The sequence below is a fragment of the Sturnira hondurensis genome, unplaced genomic scaffold, assembly GCF_014824575.4.
Source record: "Sturnira hondurensis isolate 20B ecotype Veracruz unplaced genomic scaffold, ASM1482457v3 Scaffold0022179, whole genome shotgun sequence".
Taxonomy (NCBI): domain Eukaryota; kingdom Metazoa; phylum Chordata; class Mammalia; order Chiroptera; family Phyllostomidae; genus Sturnira; species Sturnira hondurensis.
The window spans coordinates 2242746-2258633 of record NW_028094810.1 but is presented as its reverse complement, the minus strand read 5'-3'; the positions used below and the strand labels follow the sequence as shown (position 1 = coordinate 2258633).

At 48.4% G+C, this 15888-nt stretch overlaps 1 protein-coding gene across 5 annotated transcripts; it reads left to right on the top strand.

Annotated features, from left to right (window-relative positions):
* The first annotated feature begins 5386 nt into the window (after nt 1–5386).
* Nucleotides 5387–15122, top strand: RNPS1 (RNA binding protein with serine rich domain 1). Of its 5 annotated transcripts, none has more exons than XM_037034437.1 (8): nt 5428–5533; nt 8352–8539; nt 8787–8942; nt 9665–9856; nt 10153–10255; nt 10497–10650; nt 13675–13816; nt 14269–15122. In XM_037034437.1, exons 2-8 carry the CDS (start codon nt 8469–8471, stop codon nt 14366–14368), a joined length of 918 nt encoding a protein of 305 aa, XP_036890332.1. In that variant the 5' UTR covers nt 5428–5533; nt 8352–8468; the 3' UTR covers nt 14369–15122. The 5 variants fall into 5 exon arrangements, with proteins under 5 accessions (XP_036890337.1, XP_036890332.1, XP_036890334.1 ...); XM_037034439.1 differs by lacking the exon at nt 5428–5533 and adding an exon at nt 5540–5629; XM_037034438.1 differs by lacking the exon at nt 5428–5533 and adding an exon at nt 5780–5925.
* The last annotated feature ends 766 nt before the right edge of the window (nt 15123–15888 follow it).

The following is a 15888-nucleotide window of genomic DNA, read 5'->3' as shown; positions in this document are numbered from 1 at the left end:
TGCAATGGTGTGGCTCAACTAAAATAGTGGACATTGGAATTGTCCTTCAGCCTAAGCTGCACCCGGGACTTAGGGGCTCCAACAAGGGAGAAGAGCAGCCATGTGGGGAGGGCGGGGGGACCCTACTTGGGGGCAGCACTGAGGCCAAGCCTCTCCACTGCCTTCAGTGTGGGGCAGGGCTGCCAGGCAGTAGGTCACAGGTCAAGGGGATCCCACCCCCCAGGCCACAAGAACAGCTCCTGCAGAGTGAAGGCTGCAGCAGGTTTGCTGAGCACATCAGAAAACTCCAGATTGCAGTGGTTTAGAAAAGACAGGTGTTTATTGCTCTGCCAAGTACCAAGTTTGGAGAAGGCAGTCCAGACATTCTATCACCATCAAGGTCTCAGGGAGTCATACCCCATCTGCCTGCTCCATCCAGGTGCAGGCTTCCCTCCTCAAGGTCACCTCTCAGAGTCCAAGGGCTGCTGAGGCTTCCAGATGGCATCATCAGAAAGCAGGAGAGGAGCAAGACAGCACAGTTCTTGGGGCTGTGAGCCACTTCTGCATCCACATCACTGCCCAGGTTGCAGGCACACGGCGGCATGAGATACAAGGAGCTGGGGCACACAGATAAAACCCAGACACCAGGACACAGTCGCAGTCTCTGCCACGACTGCAGCAGGCAGGCTGGCATCCTCAAGGTGATCCCTCTGTTTGCCTTTGTTGTCCACCTGAGATGGCGAGATCTCACCTCATCCAGCAAGCCCCAGAGATCCCCACGGACCCACATAAGTGGCCATACCCCAGGATCTGTCCCCAACCCCCATCCCCCACAGAGGGCCCTGGCCCTCTGGTTGCAGGGACTCAGAAAAGCAAAACAAACTAGAGAGTTTCTTTTTTGTCTTTTTCTTTCTTTCTTTTTTCTTATTATAGAGAGGGGAGAAGGAGGGAGAGAGAGAAAAAGAGAAAAGCATTGATGTGAGAAAAATATTGATGGGTTGCCTCTCATACATGCCCCAGATGGGGACCCAACCCCCAACCTAGGCATGTGCCCTGACCTGGAGTCAAACCCAAGACCTTTCAGTCTGGACAGGGCTGGCCAGTTTCTTGCTGAGCAAATTCAAACCCCAGATCTCTAGTCCAGAACACCAAGGGAAGTCAAGGTCACCTGAGTCGCAGGGACTTCTGGCCTGGTCTCACAAAGCAGCAGACAAGACTGAGTGAGCCAAGGCCAGCACCTGGAGGGAAGGGGAGACTGAGAGGCAAGTCCAAGGGTGGCCACAAGATGTCTGGGATGAGGGAGAGAGTTTCCAAAAGGATGCCTAAGGCCAAACCACCAATGGGGGCAGCTGATTCCTACTGCTCCCTCTGAGTGACACCCCATTCCAGCTGCTGTTCAGCTGACTTCTGGGGACCAGCACAACACTTGCAGCATAAGCTGAACAGGCCCTCTGGGACCCCACTCCCATACAGATGAGTCAGTGTGAAGGCAAGTGCCACCTACACTCATCCAGAGCCTTCCCGCTGCACTGAGAGACAGAGCTTCACCTGCGGACACAGGGACAGACGTTCCTAGGTAGATAACCTTGGTCCTACCTGGACCCAGATGGAGGGGCTGCATCCACTCCTGCATTGTGAAGGCAGTCCACAGGTACTGAGAGGTACCCCCAACATCAAAGTTAGACTGCTCAGCCCACCCCACCCCACAGCTGAGACCAGCAGGCCGAGTGTGTGATGTTCCACCCTCCAGACACAAGGCTCCATTCCCTGAACCCTGGCTCAGGCCTGACCCCAAACTCCAGAATGTTCAAGCTCATGAAGCCCATTTCCCTTCCCCGATGGAGGGCAGGGCACTCTGGAGACCCTGTATGAGAGGGGGCTCAGGCTGGATGGGCCTGGAAGCTGCCACAGAAGCAGCCATAAGGTGGAGATCCAGGCCCCCACCCCCCAGGAGAGTCAGGCAGCCAGGAGGCAGGACAATGTTGGGCCCTGGACAATGGGGATCACATTCTGTTGATCCCCACCAGATGGGCCAACATGGTCTGAGCGTCAAGCAGGCAGGGGAAGAGGCTGAAGCTGCGGGGTCAGGCTTTCCTTCTGCAACACACATTGCTCCCCAGGCCCCACTCCTGGGGCCTGGCCCACAACCCATAGGTGCTGGCTTAAGATGCCTCCAAGGTTAGAGAAGCTCCAAGTTGACTGGCTATATAAGGCACAAAGGAATAGGCCACAACAGCTCCGCCCCAGTCAACAGCTCTGCACGACCTGAGGCTTTCCCAGTGCTGCAGCACACTATTCACCTGCTCTGCATCCAGCTCTCGCCAGGTCCCATCCTGTTGCCTGTGGCCACCCAAACGTAGACAGCTCAGGAGTCACTATCTTTGAGCTTCCTTTGAAAGCTCCTAGGGCAGAAACAAACAGGGGCTTTGGGCACTAAAATTAGCACAGACACCCAAACCCACTGCTGAGCAGACCTGGCCCTGAAGCCCCTCCAGAGGGTAGCCTGCCATACCTCCTGGGAGAGTCCAGAGGTGCCTGCTGCAGGCATAGATGGGAGGGGGTCACCTAGGAGATGGCCCAGGACTTGACGCCCCACACCTTAGAGACACTAAATGGAGAGGCCTCACTACAACTCCAGATCCTCATTGGCCAGCCGACCCTTTCTGACCCAGCCTGGCCACCCACTTCCAGCCAGCACCAGCTGGGCTCCTTCATGGGCTGCAGGCGCCCACCCCCACAGACAGGAGCCAGGCTTTGGTGACCTGCCTCTTCTAAGGTCTCCCCCAAAGTCACTAAGTTATCACAACCTCCTGACCCTACCCGAACCCCTCTTCCACCTGGCTGGGCCACATGAGCACTAAGCACAGAGACTGCTAGCAGTGAGTAGAAGTGCTTCCTGACATGGCTTACAAGGAGTCAAAATGCCCACTCAAAGCTCCTGGGTAGCCCACATGACCTCCAGCGCAACCCTAGCTATCTCTGACCCCTCTGGTGCGCGGGATCACCAGCCTCCAAGGGCACTGCGGAGGTGAACAGGCCCACAGAGGAAGAAGGCATAGGGAATGTTCTACTCTGACATGAGTATGCCCTCAAAGTGAGAGCAGCCCCACACTGTCAACAGGTAGCCCTCAGCACTGGGAGGAAAGGGAGGGGGGCTCAGGACACTGGCCAGAGCCCACAGGATACCTATAGGTGCTGCCAAAAGTCCTGTCCACAGGAGCCCTGCCCCCCCCCCATCAAATCTGGACCAAAGACCTCCTGAGGTCTCCAAAAGCCCCTGCTCCTACCCCTCAGTCCCCATGGCCGCAGCAGGTTTGCCTTGGGAGCTGGGAAGGGGAGAAGGCCAGGAGCCTCCAGAGTTTTATTTTCTCATGTTTCTTCCAAACACATTCTGTTGATCCCCAAAATGGCAAAAGCCAAGAGGCTTAAATGTTGCTCACAGCTGATAACCAAACTCAATAATATTTAGAAACAAATTTGATTAAATTCATAAATGAATAAATCAGCTTTCAGATTTTACATAAAATGTTAGATAATATAACATATAGATGATGTATTACAGAATTATACAGCTGAAGCCTATATAATTTTATTAACCAATGTCATCCCAATAAATTCAATAAAAGGTACTAATTTTTTGTAAAAAAAATATATTATATTATTTTAGAGCATTAAAAAAGCAGAGGGGACCATCAGTCCAGCTGCTTATTTCTCTACCCTCCTCTCTTCATGGTAAGGACACTGGCCTGCCCCCTCCCAACAAGGGTGTGAGTGCTGCCCTGGGCAAATGCTTTGGATTCGGGGCCCTTTGGGAGCCCACTGATAGTTGGCCCAGGATGTATGGGTCTCCAACATGCTGCCAGAGCCTTCTCACAGATATCCATGTGCTGTGGGCCTGGACCACCAAAGCCACACCATTCCCAATGCCAACCCTCTCAGCCTTTTCACTGCTGCAGAACCAAGGCTGCCCTTCTGTTCCACTTACTCCTCCATGCTTGGCCTTGGAGGATGTGACAGTGATACAGAGATTTAACTTGCTCTAAAAGTCCCACAATGCCTGCCATCAAATCTAAATCCAAATGGAGGACCAAAACCCAGTGTGACTTAGCCTGCTGACCTTCACTCTGCCTGCAACAAGGTGGTGCCTCAGTGGGACAACCAGGAGGCAGGCTACTCTTCCCATGCCTCAATTGTCCCAGACTCCTCAGATACCCTTCAGCACAGGGTGAGGTGTTAGGGACACATTTGACATCGCTGGATAGGCCGAAGAGACTGGAGGAGGGAAAGGAGTTACCATCATGGGCTGGGAACACCAAATGGAACAGAGATTAATGACTTGCCGAGCACACCCACAGCACCCCCAGTCACCAAGCCTGTCCTTTCCACTGACATCTGTCTTCAAATCACATTGGTTCCTTCCCCCAAATATAGCACCTTGGATCTCTCTTCTTCTGGTCCTTTGCTGCACCTACTTGTACAGACAATGTCTGGGGTTGGGTGTACATTCCTTACTAACACTATAATCACGGAGCAAGGGCTGCTTGCCTGACATGGGGTGGGGTTTGGGGAATGGAAGGAAGGGGATGGAAGGGAGGGTATGCAGTATAGGCCCAGAGGTGAACACAACCCAAAAGCCTGTCCCTCTCAGCGCTGAGTCTTACTCTGACAGCCTGCTGGCTGGGTAGGAGCCTCTACACTCTCACACCTGCCTTTTCCAGAAGGCTCTGACAGTGCCTCTCAGCCTACACCATCCACTGAGGGCGGGGGAGGAATGAAGCCTCGGTCTGTATGTTGTACTTCTTCTATGACCCCCGCCACTCCCCAGCACCGCTGAACTCCACCTTCCTAGCCCCAGCCTGCAAGCCTCCCTTCGCTTCTTCCAAGAAGCCTCCATTTCCCTGTTCCCTCGGCCAGCAGGCCCTTCCACTCGGTTCTCAACTGCAGTCACCTCCTCAGAAACGCCTTTTCTTCTGCACCTGTCTTCTACTTTGCCTTTAGCTCTCCTCTCTGGACGCAATGCCTCCTGTCTTGTCCACTCGGCCGAGTCCCACAAGTGCAGGAGTCGCATCTACACGGTCAACCCCCACACCACGCGCTATTTTTTTAAATGCTCACCGGAGCATAAATTCATTGATTCTAGTGAGAGGAAAGGAGGAAGGAAGGAGATGGGAGGGAGGGAGAGGGAGGAGAAAGAAGAGGGAGAGGGAGAGGCCGAGGCCCTGGGCTGCGTTAACCCCATCGGCGCCGGCCCATCATCTGCCCCTGCGGCGGCCTTCTGACCCTAACAAGCATCTTATTGGTAGCCCCATGAAGGTGTCCGGGGCAGCCCAAGACACCACTCCAGAGAGGGTGACAGAGTAAATACCCGCCACCAAGGCTCTCCACAAACGGCCCTGGCCCTTTAACACTCTGAGAGCTCGCGCTCATTGGCTGAGGCGTTACGTCATCGCTGCTCGCCGAACGGCGGCGTCTTCCCGCCTCCTAACCTGACGACTGAGCGGCGCCGACCTCAGCGGCTGAGGAAAGTGGGAGGAGGTCGCGGTGGCGGGAAGATGTAAGTGGGGGAAATCCGACCCCATCCGAGCTTCGGGGTGCGCACTTTGGAATCGGCTGGGCGCATCGCAGGGCTGGCGCGCTCTCCGGCCCCGCGGTGAGGACGGCGGCCTGGTGGCGCAGCGCGGGAACTAAGAAGAAAGAGTGTGGCCCGGGGTGGGCAGAGAGGGAGGATCCGAGGCCGCGGCCCGGAAGTAGTCGGGGCTGCGGCGGGCGGAAGGGCGGCCTCGCTTCGTCCGCTCTGCGGCTGGCCCAGCTAGGCCCGCGGAACTTGCAACAGCCGTGAGCGCGGCCTCTTCCTTCAGGACCTTCTCGCCGGGCTGGAGACCCAGGCCTGCATCCCTGGGCCCTGCTCTGGAAGGGTTCGCGGTCCGGCGCCTGGACTGGGGAGTTGTGAGTGGACGGGGACGGCGAGGTTGCGTGTGCGGGGCCTGTGACCCTGTGGGTGCAGAGTTGCTTTGTGGGATACCCTGGAAGACTGACTAATCCTCCCCTCGGGGCCAGTAATTCAACATATTAACTTCACGAACGTCTACCGGGCACCTGTGTGCCGTTCTCGGTGCTAGCTAGCCCTTGGGTGTACGACCACTGAGAGATCAAGGAGCTCAGTTTGACGGGTTACTCCAGGAGGGAAGGGTAAAGGCGAGGAAAGACGTGGCTTTTTCTGTCTGTTATTTTTGCATGAATTGTTCCTAAAATGTACTTTTAAATGGGGAAGATGCTCTGAAGCTTTGAACTAAACGCCATCTACTCGAGATTTAACCAAATGTTTTCTCCTCTCTCTGGCTGTTGGACGCGCACTTTCCGGAGGATGGGGGAGGTAACCAAGGCCCTGTGATGTTACCTGAACTTGAGTGAGCAGAGAACCACAACCTTTGCTTTTTAGCATTCGGCCACACCCAACAAAGCGTTTGTTTACTCTCTGTTTTTTAATTTTTAGTGTTGAAGAATAAGTGGTGGTGCTTCTTTTAACAAAGTACACTCAGGTAGATCTTTAGAACTGGGATGGGGTCCAGGAATCTGCACTCTAGGTCAATGCTGTTCAATAAGGTAACCATTGGCCACATAGGGCTATTTAACACTTGAAATACACCTAGCCCAAATTGAGGTGTTTTAAAGACTTAGTAGTGGGGAGGTAAATATTTTACTAATAAGTTTTATACTGAATGTTGAAAAGGTAATACTTGGGATGTAATGTGTTTAATACGTTACTAAAAGTTAACTTTACTGTTAACTTCTACTTTCTGTAATGTGGCTACTAGAAAATTTTAGGGTATGTTTGGAGCTCGAATTCTTAATTGGACGGTGTTGCTCCTGGTGATCCTGATGGGGGCTGTCCAGAGACCTGTTGTTGAGCATTCCGGGATATATGACTGGGTACAAGAGTATATGGGGAAAGACCTCTAAACATGGAGAAACAGCCTTTTCTTGTAACATGAGCACACATTTATTGGGCCTTAACTAGATGCCAAGTCTTTAATGGATCAATTTGATTGTTGTCTTTGATAACCTTGAGGTTATAATTGTCACCATAATACTGGTGAGAATTTGAGGTTCAGAAAGGTTAAGTGGCTTATCCAAGGTCACACAGCAAAGCTAACTTGGGCACACTGACTCCAGAGTCTTAACCATAATCAGTGGTCGTCCAAGGATGCTAACCTTATCCAGTATTGCCAGCTTGGTGTCTATAGTACCTTGTTTTAAGGCAAAACATCTTAAAGGTTTTACAGCCCTAGAAAACAGGAGCAAGGGTGATGTTCTGCTCTCTTCTGCTCTGATTTGATTGTCCAGGGCCAAGCAGTCTGCCTTGAACTGGGACATTATTTGCATTTCGCGCACCTCCACACACATGGAAACAGAATCCTAATTGGTGTGTTGTGTCCAGGTTACTTACAGGCTATCAAAAAAGGTGGGACAGAAGTAGTTATGACTAACATCTTGAGATCTTTGCTTACAATTCAAGCAAATTGTTACAAACCTCACTGAAATTACTGAGGCAGCAGTCCCCAGGAAACAGGGCACATAATGAATTAATAGTTTGTTCTTGAGTAATATTTTCTAATGACTACTTAATTGAGCACATGCTGCAGTCCAAGCACTTTTTATAAGTCACATTTCTGCTTTGTCTTGTATGTAGTCCCACCCATTAATCTTATTTTTTTCTTGTATTTCAAAGTAATTTGAGTGTTTTGGTATACTTTCCCCATAACACTTCCATATGCATATCACTAACTAAAGTCCAGTATTTAAGGAAATAACTACTTTTTAATATATTTTGCTGATTTTACAATGTTCATATGAGATATTTTTTTCCATTTATGGTTGGGTAGTAAACATTTGGTGCTGATACCAGTCACTTTTGAAGTAGTTTTTGCTTCTTGTCATATATCATCAAAGTATCCTACAAGGAAATTACAGCAATAAGACAAGAGCTAAACCTGTCAGGATAACCACATTTATTTTGGTTTTTCTCTGTTCTGCATGCACGTGCTGTAGTATTTCTAAGGGACCATAGAGGGCTCAGCATCAAATTGATAAATGAAAAGTGGGTACTGTACCACCTGTAAAATAACAATGACAAACACCACCATCATTTCCTTAAGAAAGACAAGCTGAGGTGACAAGTCTACTGTGTGTCCTGTGGAGACAGTATCCTCCCTGAGGAAATGGTGAAGATTCCTGCGTGTTCCTGGCTTTGTGGACGCTGGCTCGCTGCTCTGACCTTTGTCGCCATGTCATATGCTCAGCTTTTGCCTATAAAGTAGCTTTGTTGCCTTGCCAATTTGTTCATTCTGTAAATCTTTTTATCTTGTTATTAGGCTGCACTTTGGCGTAAATTGCAATCGATTAGGGATCGTTTCTCAGACTGAAGTTAGAAGTGAGAGTTCAGATAAGTGAGGCCACCATTGCTGCTTTGAACACCTCAGAAGGGGAGAATGGATTTATCAGGAGTGAAAAAGAAGAGCTTACTAGGAGTCAAAGAAAATAATAAAAAGTCCAGCACTAGGTAATACTTCTGTCAGATTCTTCTAGTGCTACTTTGGGGGTGCTTGTTGCTAGGGACCCTCAGAAAAGGGAAGATTGGAAATGTCTTACATTCTACAGTGAAAGTGTCCCAAGCCATAGATCACAGATCATTTTGCTCTGTGATGGCCTGGGATCTATTTAGCTGCTTGAATCCCTTTTTTGTGGTTGTGCTGTTTCAGGGTTCAGTCAAAGGGGCATGTGATCTCATACTCTTCCTTACCGTCCAGGGCTCCTTCTCCTACCAAACGCAAAGACCGCTCTGATGAGAAGTCCAAGGATCGCTCTAAAGATAAAGGGGTCACCAAGGAGTCAAGCGAGAAGGATCGTGGCAGGGATAAAACTCGCAAGAGGCGCAGCGCTTCCAGTGGTAGCAGCAGCACCAGGTGGGGCTGGCAGGATAGAGTGTTGAGAGGCCTCACGTCCCTCTTGCAGAGCCCAGAGAGTGCTAAGAAGAAAGAGTGTGGCCCAGGGTGGGCAGAGTGGGAGGATCCAAGGCCGCGGCCCGGAAGTAGTCGGGGCTGCGGCGGGCAGAAGGGCGGCCTCACTTCATACATTTCTTCTTAATGTATGAAGAAAACGCTGTCAGATTGTTAATTAGGATTCTAATTGTGGCAGACTGGCTTGGGGTTTGCTGTGGAGATATATATATATCCATATATAGATATATATATATATGGATATATATATGCTGGTGTTTGTGTTGTTTCTTGAAATGTTGAGGAATGGGACATCTTGGGGTGTATTTTTCTCTAAAATACTTTTTATTCAGAATTGTATTTGGATTGCCCTAGCCCAGAACTTGTTTGTTCTTCCATTGAAAACCAGTCTCAGTCAGTCAGTAGTCACCTTTCAAGCTGAGTTGGTGGCTCTGACTTGTCAGGCTCCTCTCTACCTTTCAGTAGGCAATGCTTCTGTGTCAGTAGGAAGCAGCTTCTTCTTCTTTCCCATCACTGCATGATGTGACTGTGGTTTCTTTCCCCACCAAAGCATGTAGTGCCACTCGGAATTATGTTTTCTCTTGGGAGCATGTGCAGGCTTGTCTGTGATGTGAAGAAATGCTGCTCCCACCTGTTGTTGTCTGTGACCCCTTCCATCTCACCCCCAGGTCTCGGTCCAGCTCTACCTCCAGCTCGGGCTCCAGCACCAGCACTGGCTCAAGCAGCGGCTCTAGCTCCTCGTCTGCATCAAGCCGCTCTGGAAGTTCAAGCACATCCCGCAGCTCCAGCTCCAGCAGCTCCTCCGGCTCGCCGAGTCCTTCACGGCGCAGACATGACAACAGGCGGCGTTCCCGCTCCAAGTGAGTTTCCTCTCCAGCACTGCTTCTCACCAAAACTTGTGAATTACCTGTGAACTTCAGTTTACAAACTGGCGTCTGTAAAGTTGCTGTAGTTATTATAAAACTAGGCCAGAAAAGGAATCTCTCTGTCCTGATACTATTTCTGAGTCAGGGCTGATATGCATGAACCAGTAGGAAAGGCTTCCTTAAAGAAAACTCATACTAGCAGTTAATATCCCCACTTAAAAAAAAACCTAAATTGACAGAAATCAATTTTTTTTGGCATTTATGTGTTTTGTTTTGTTTTCATCTTTCAGATCCAAACCACCCAAAAGAGATGAAAAGGAAAGGAAAAGGCGGAGCCCTTCCCCTAAACCCACCAAAGTACACATCGGGAGACTTACCAGGAATGTGACCAAGGTGAGGAGTCCCATATCTCTCCAGTGGACCAGGGGATGGTGTCTTTGGATGTAGCTTTTTGGACTTAATCTGATGATACATAATTCGAGTAGTACACTGATCGATTCATTTTAATGGAGTACATGTGTGTCTAGGAGATTTACCCCCAGATGCCAAAGCTGTAGTTACGTGGTGAATTCTCTTTGACTCTTACACAAGTGACTGGTGCTTAAGCATTAAAGTGACCGTTCTTTCTCTTTAGGATCACATCATGGAGATATTCTCCACCTATGGGAAAATTAAAATGATCGACATGCCTGTAGAAAGGATGCACCCCCATCTATCTAAAGGCTATGCATATGTGGAGTTTGAGAATCCAGATGAAGCCGAGAAGGCGCTGAAGCACATGGATGGAGGTGGGTGGCCCTGCCAGCACTCCTCTATACTCCCTTTGTTCTCTATCCAAGACCAGGTACCAACCACATGTCAGGACCCTTTTTAAAAAGATTTTATTTCTTTTTATTTTTAAAGGAGAAAGGATAAAGGGAAAGAAACATCAATGTGTGGTTGCCTCTCATGCGCCCCCTACTGGGGACATAGCCGGCACACAGGCATGTGCCCTGACTTGGAATTGAACCAGTTATCTCTTGCTTCTCAGGCCAGAACTCAATCCACTGAGTCATACCAGCCAGACATGTAGCAACCTTTAGAATGTATTTCCAACCTGGCTACACAATAAATCTCCTTGAGGCTGCCCTGGCTGGTGTGACTCAGTGGGTTGAGCATGGGCCTGCGAAGCAAGAGATCACTGGCTCAATTCCCAGTCAGGGCACATGCCTGTGTACAGGCTAGGTCCCCTGCAGGGGATGCACAAGAGACAACTGTACATTGATATTTCTCTCCCTCTCTCCTTCCCTTCCCCTCTAAAGATAAATAAATAAAATCTTTAAAAAAAAATCTCCTTGAGGCTCATTCAGGATTGTAATTATTCAGTGGGTGTGTGTTTACCAAAAACATGCTTTATGGAACATTATTCTTTAAAAAAAATTTTTTTTTGAGCCTTGGCTGGGGTGGCTTGGGGGATTGAGTGCCAGCCTGTGAACCAATTGGTCACCAGTTCGATTCCTGGTTGGGATACATGCCTGGGTTGCAGGCCAGGTCCCTAGTTGGGGGCGTGCAGGAGTCGATTGCACCTTGATGTTTCTCTCCCTTTTCCTCCTTTCCTTCCCCTCTCTCTAAAAATAAATAAATAAAATCTTTGTCTTTTTTTTTTTTAAAGAGTTTTCAGTCTGTTAAAAGTTTAAGGATTGAATTTTTTTAACAAAGGATATTATGAAAATAATGGAGCCATTTGGCTTTTATATGGGAATGTTTCCTTTAATCTTTTCTGGGAGTCATTATCTGTTTTTGCTGACATTTTAGCATTTTTAGGATTACTTTGCTAGATTCACAAATTTCACCCATTTCCTAAAACCTGGGTATGGTGACATGTGTAACTGTTTAGTATTGGGCAGAATAGTTTGAATGTTTATGAATAGTTTCAGGTGGTGATTTTTTTTCATATTGTAAGCAGTATTTTACATTCATAGTTATTCTTTTGATTTTTTTAAAATTTTTATTTAACTCTTGTTCAAGTACAGTTTTCTGTCTTGTATTCCCAGCCCTGCCCCCCCCCATATTCTTTTAATTTTTGTTGATTGTTTTAGGGAGAAACATTGCTTATACATTCATTGGGGTTTTTTTAAATGATTTGAAGGAACATCAGTTTATTCTATTTATGCATTCATTGGTCACTTCTTGTAGTCTTTTAATCTTTATTCTTTGTTATTTTAATTTTATTATTTTAGAGAGAGAAACATTACTTATTCATTGGTTTGGGGTTTTTTAAATTGATTTGCAAGAAACATCTATTTATTCTCCTTATTTATGCATACATTGGTTGTGGGGATCAAACCCACAACCTCAGCAAATCAGGACAATGCTCTAATCTACTGAATCCGGCCAGGGCCAGATGGCCAATATTTGTTTTGTCTTTAAGTCAGCACTTGAAGGAATGTGTACATTGTTCTTGCTCCACCTCATTGCTGTTGTAATACAGGCACCTGGGGCCAAGAGCCAGGACTGCCCATAGCACTGTGTGGACAGCCAGACTGAGTAGGGAGGAAAATTTGAGCACCCCAGAACCTCAGCATCCTTAAAGGCCTCAATATACACTTAATAGATAGCCTAACAGTACATAGTTGTCCTTGAGCCTTGGTAGCGTTTAAATACTAGAAAATTTTCCTTAATATTTAGCTAGCTCTGTTTCAATCTATTAATATCCATCTGAACTGTTTTAGGAAGTTTAGGATAAACTCCAGTTCATCACTATGAAACACATCAGCTTTTGGCTTTGTGAGTGACATTTTTGTATTAGGAGTAGAGATTGTCAATCATGTTGGAAAGAGTCCAAGCACTTACTAAAAATTTAGAAGACTCAGACACATTCCAGGTGTGCCCAATTATAAACATTCCACATTTTCTTGAGATTCTGATGGGTTTGTGTTTGTCCCCATATTGTGCTATGCACCATCAAATGGAGCAAATCCACATTGTCTTCAGAGGGAAAGTGAAAAGGCCTGACCTTTACTGGCAGCTGGCCAGAAGGTGGATCCATCTCTATTGTTTTATAACTGGTGCCATGAGTCCCCTAACTGGGGTGGGCTTTGGCAGTGATCCAGGGCCAACTGAGGCTGCAGATACTTAGGCCTTTTGAGTTTCTTCTGAATACGTGCCCTCATGCCACAGTTATCCCTTCAGTACCTTTGAAATTTCCTTGAACAAAGGAGCTGAGAAGATCAAGGAGCCCTCTACCTTTGGGGACACACAGGGGGCTGTGCTTGGTCCCCAGAACAGTCCGTAGGCTGAAGTTGGGATGTATGCTTCCCTGTGGTTCCTGGGTCTGTGTCTCAGTTTTCTTTGGTCTTTTTTCACTGAAGCCCTGCAGGCTTCTCAGGCCTTCTTCCTGAGCTGCCTCTCTGGGGCACTTTTCCAAACTCATAAAACAAACTTGATATCTCATGAACCTCATCTCATTTTGTCTGCCTGCCTTTGAGGTGTTCTTTCTCCTGGTGTTGATGATCTTCCCTTCCCCAGTTCCCCATCTGATCCACCACCTAGTTTCAGTGATTTGACATCCTATCCCTTGAGATGGGTTTACCCTATCTCAGTTCTTGTGAACCCCTTTAATGAGTCTCCCTGCTCTTACCTGTCCCCTTCCCATTGTTCTTGAGAAGGAAGCTCAAGTGTTAGTGCCACAGTCCAGCTCGGGGCAAGGGCACAAATCTTCCCCTCACTTTAGCAGATACCAACACGTTTTTGGATGTTGACTTGGATGGCACTTTCTCTGAGAGGCAATCCCAGTGCATCAAGGTTGAGGCAACTTGATCTTTTTTCAACAGGACAAATTGATGGCCAGGAAATCACTGCCACCGCTGTGCTGGCCCCCTGGCCTAGGCCACCCCCCAGGCGATTCAGCCCTCCCAGGAGAATGCTGCCACCACCTCCCATGTGGCGCCGGTCTCCCCCACGGATGAGGAGACGGTGAGTCAGTTGGAATCTCACAGGGGACCTGCTAGTTGGGGCCCGTTTGGGTTTGTTTTATTTACAACACAATATGACAGTGATGGCTTTGGGATCTTAATTCAGCCCCACGTGCTCTCATGTGTGCACACGTCATAATGGCAGTGTTGACATGGGGAGGACTTCAGAGCTCATGTTCATTGCAGCTGGGGAAAGGAAGAGAAGGGCAACTGCTGGAGTGTCGGGGACCAGCAGAAGGTGTGGCCATACTGGTGATACCAGAACTCCAGAACACCTGTTTCTTTTCCAAGGGTTCTATGTCAGTGCCATCCAAAGGGAGCTATCCTGACAGAGTGCTGAACCAGGAAACTACAGAATTGTTCCAGGAAGAAGCCATCCTTAACCCTGAAATCCATGATGTAGAGCTGCTTCCATAGCATTCAGTGTGTGATGTGTTTTTCCTCTTCCCACAGGTCACGTTCCCCACGCCGCAGGTCCCCTGTGCGTCGGCGATCCCGCTCCCCTGGCCGCCGCCGCCACCGGAGCCGTTCCAGCTCCAATTCCTCCCGATAAACAAGCCACCGAAGCTCTGCCCCATAACTTATATCCCATCCAACTCAGTTCTGTCACTTTTCTAGCCGAAGGAGAGTCAGTAGGAAACAGATCCTCACTCGGGCAGGCTTCAAAGGCAGCATTGAGACGTTTTCCTCTTGAAGGCCAAGTTCAGCTGCAGAACTGTTGTTGGATTGGGGTTGTGCCTATGAAGATGCCCTCCAGTTTCCTGGCTAGAAAGTTCCCATGTTTCCAGGCCCTAAGAGTCAGTTCAGTGGCTAAGCGGGCAGGAACAGGCAGGGTTCCAGCTGGCAGTATCACCCCAGCTTGGGAGCACAATTTTCCTTTCCGCTAATGACCTAGGGTCAGTCTAGTAGCCTGAGGGTCCTTCAGGAAAGGGCATGCTTTTGTGCAGCTGCCATTCCTATCAACCTGGCCCTGCTCGAGTCCTGACCTCTACGGTCAAATGCCCCATTAGTTGCTGTAAATGGTTTTGTTCTCATACACTCATGTAGTCATACACTCACCCCCCAATTCTCCTTTCTCTGAAATTGGTGAGCAAGTTGAGAGCTGACTCTGCAGGGTCATCATACTCCACCTCCACCCTCTTCATGGTGGTCTTTGGAGTTACCTTGGGAACATGTACATTGCTTTTTTGGCTTTTATTGTACAGTCAGTACTATAAATTTTCTGTTTTGAGGTTTTTTGTAACTTTGTAGCATTTTGTTGTGTAGAGTAAAAGGATTGTGTTGAATAAACCTAGGAGTAGAATGCAGATTGAGTGTTGGGTTCACTGCCTCCTTCCTGTCCATTGCCCTCAAGATGGCTATCGTGTGGGAACTAACATGGCTGCCTAAGAGCTGAGTTTTTGTTTCATTTTCAGTCACACCTCCAATATCAACCAAGAGACTACTGGTCAGTATAACCAAATGTTGGGTTCCTCCTGCATGTAGACAAATAGAAGAAAGATGTTTTATCACCTTTATTTTTCCTCCTTAAAAATTGGTTTGTGTCATGAGGAAGACTTAAGGAAACATTTAAGGTTGTTAAAAGTTTAAATCATCTAACATTGTGCTTGGTGGTTACTGTGCCCATTGTTCAAAACAGCAGAGACCAGGTACACCCTGGCTGGTGTGGCTCAGTGGATTGAGTGCTGGCCTGCAAACCAAGGGTTGCTGGTTCAATTCCCAGTCAGGGCACATACATATCTGGGTTGTAGGCCAGGTCCCCAGTAGGGGACATGAAGAGACAACCATACATTGATCTTTCTCCCTTCCCCTCTCTCTAAAAATAAAATCTTTAAAACAGAAAGACTGCCCTTTCAGGCAGTACAAAGGCTTACTACCTATGCCTCCACCTCATTCCCCCTGCCTGGGTCTGTGACTACCTTTATTTCTTGGGTGTCAGTGTTTCTCCCTTTGAGGAGGTAGCAGCTGTGGTTGTGTCCTAGTGACTGCCTTTTGCCATCTGCAGTAAGTGTGCTGACGTGCGGGACTTTAAGGGAAGGCTGATGTCATGTTTATAGTCACCTGGCTATGCCG

Excerpts from the sequence above, each read along its gene's own strand:
- RNPS1 (XM_037034437.1), top strand. The coding sequence starts at position 8,469 with ATGGATTTATCAGGAGTGAAAAAGAAGAGCTTACTAGGAGTCAAAGAA. Across the intron at positions 8,540-8,786 it reads AATAAAAAGTCCAGCACTAG|GGCTCCTTCTCCTACCAAAC; the intron begins GTAATACTTCTG and ends CTTACCGTCCAG. Across the intron at positions 10,256-10,496 it reads TTACCAGGAATGTGACCAAG|GATCACATCATGGAGATATT; the intron begins GTGAGGAGTCCC and ends CTTTCTCTTTAG.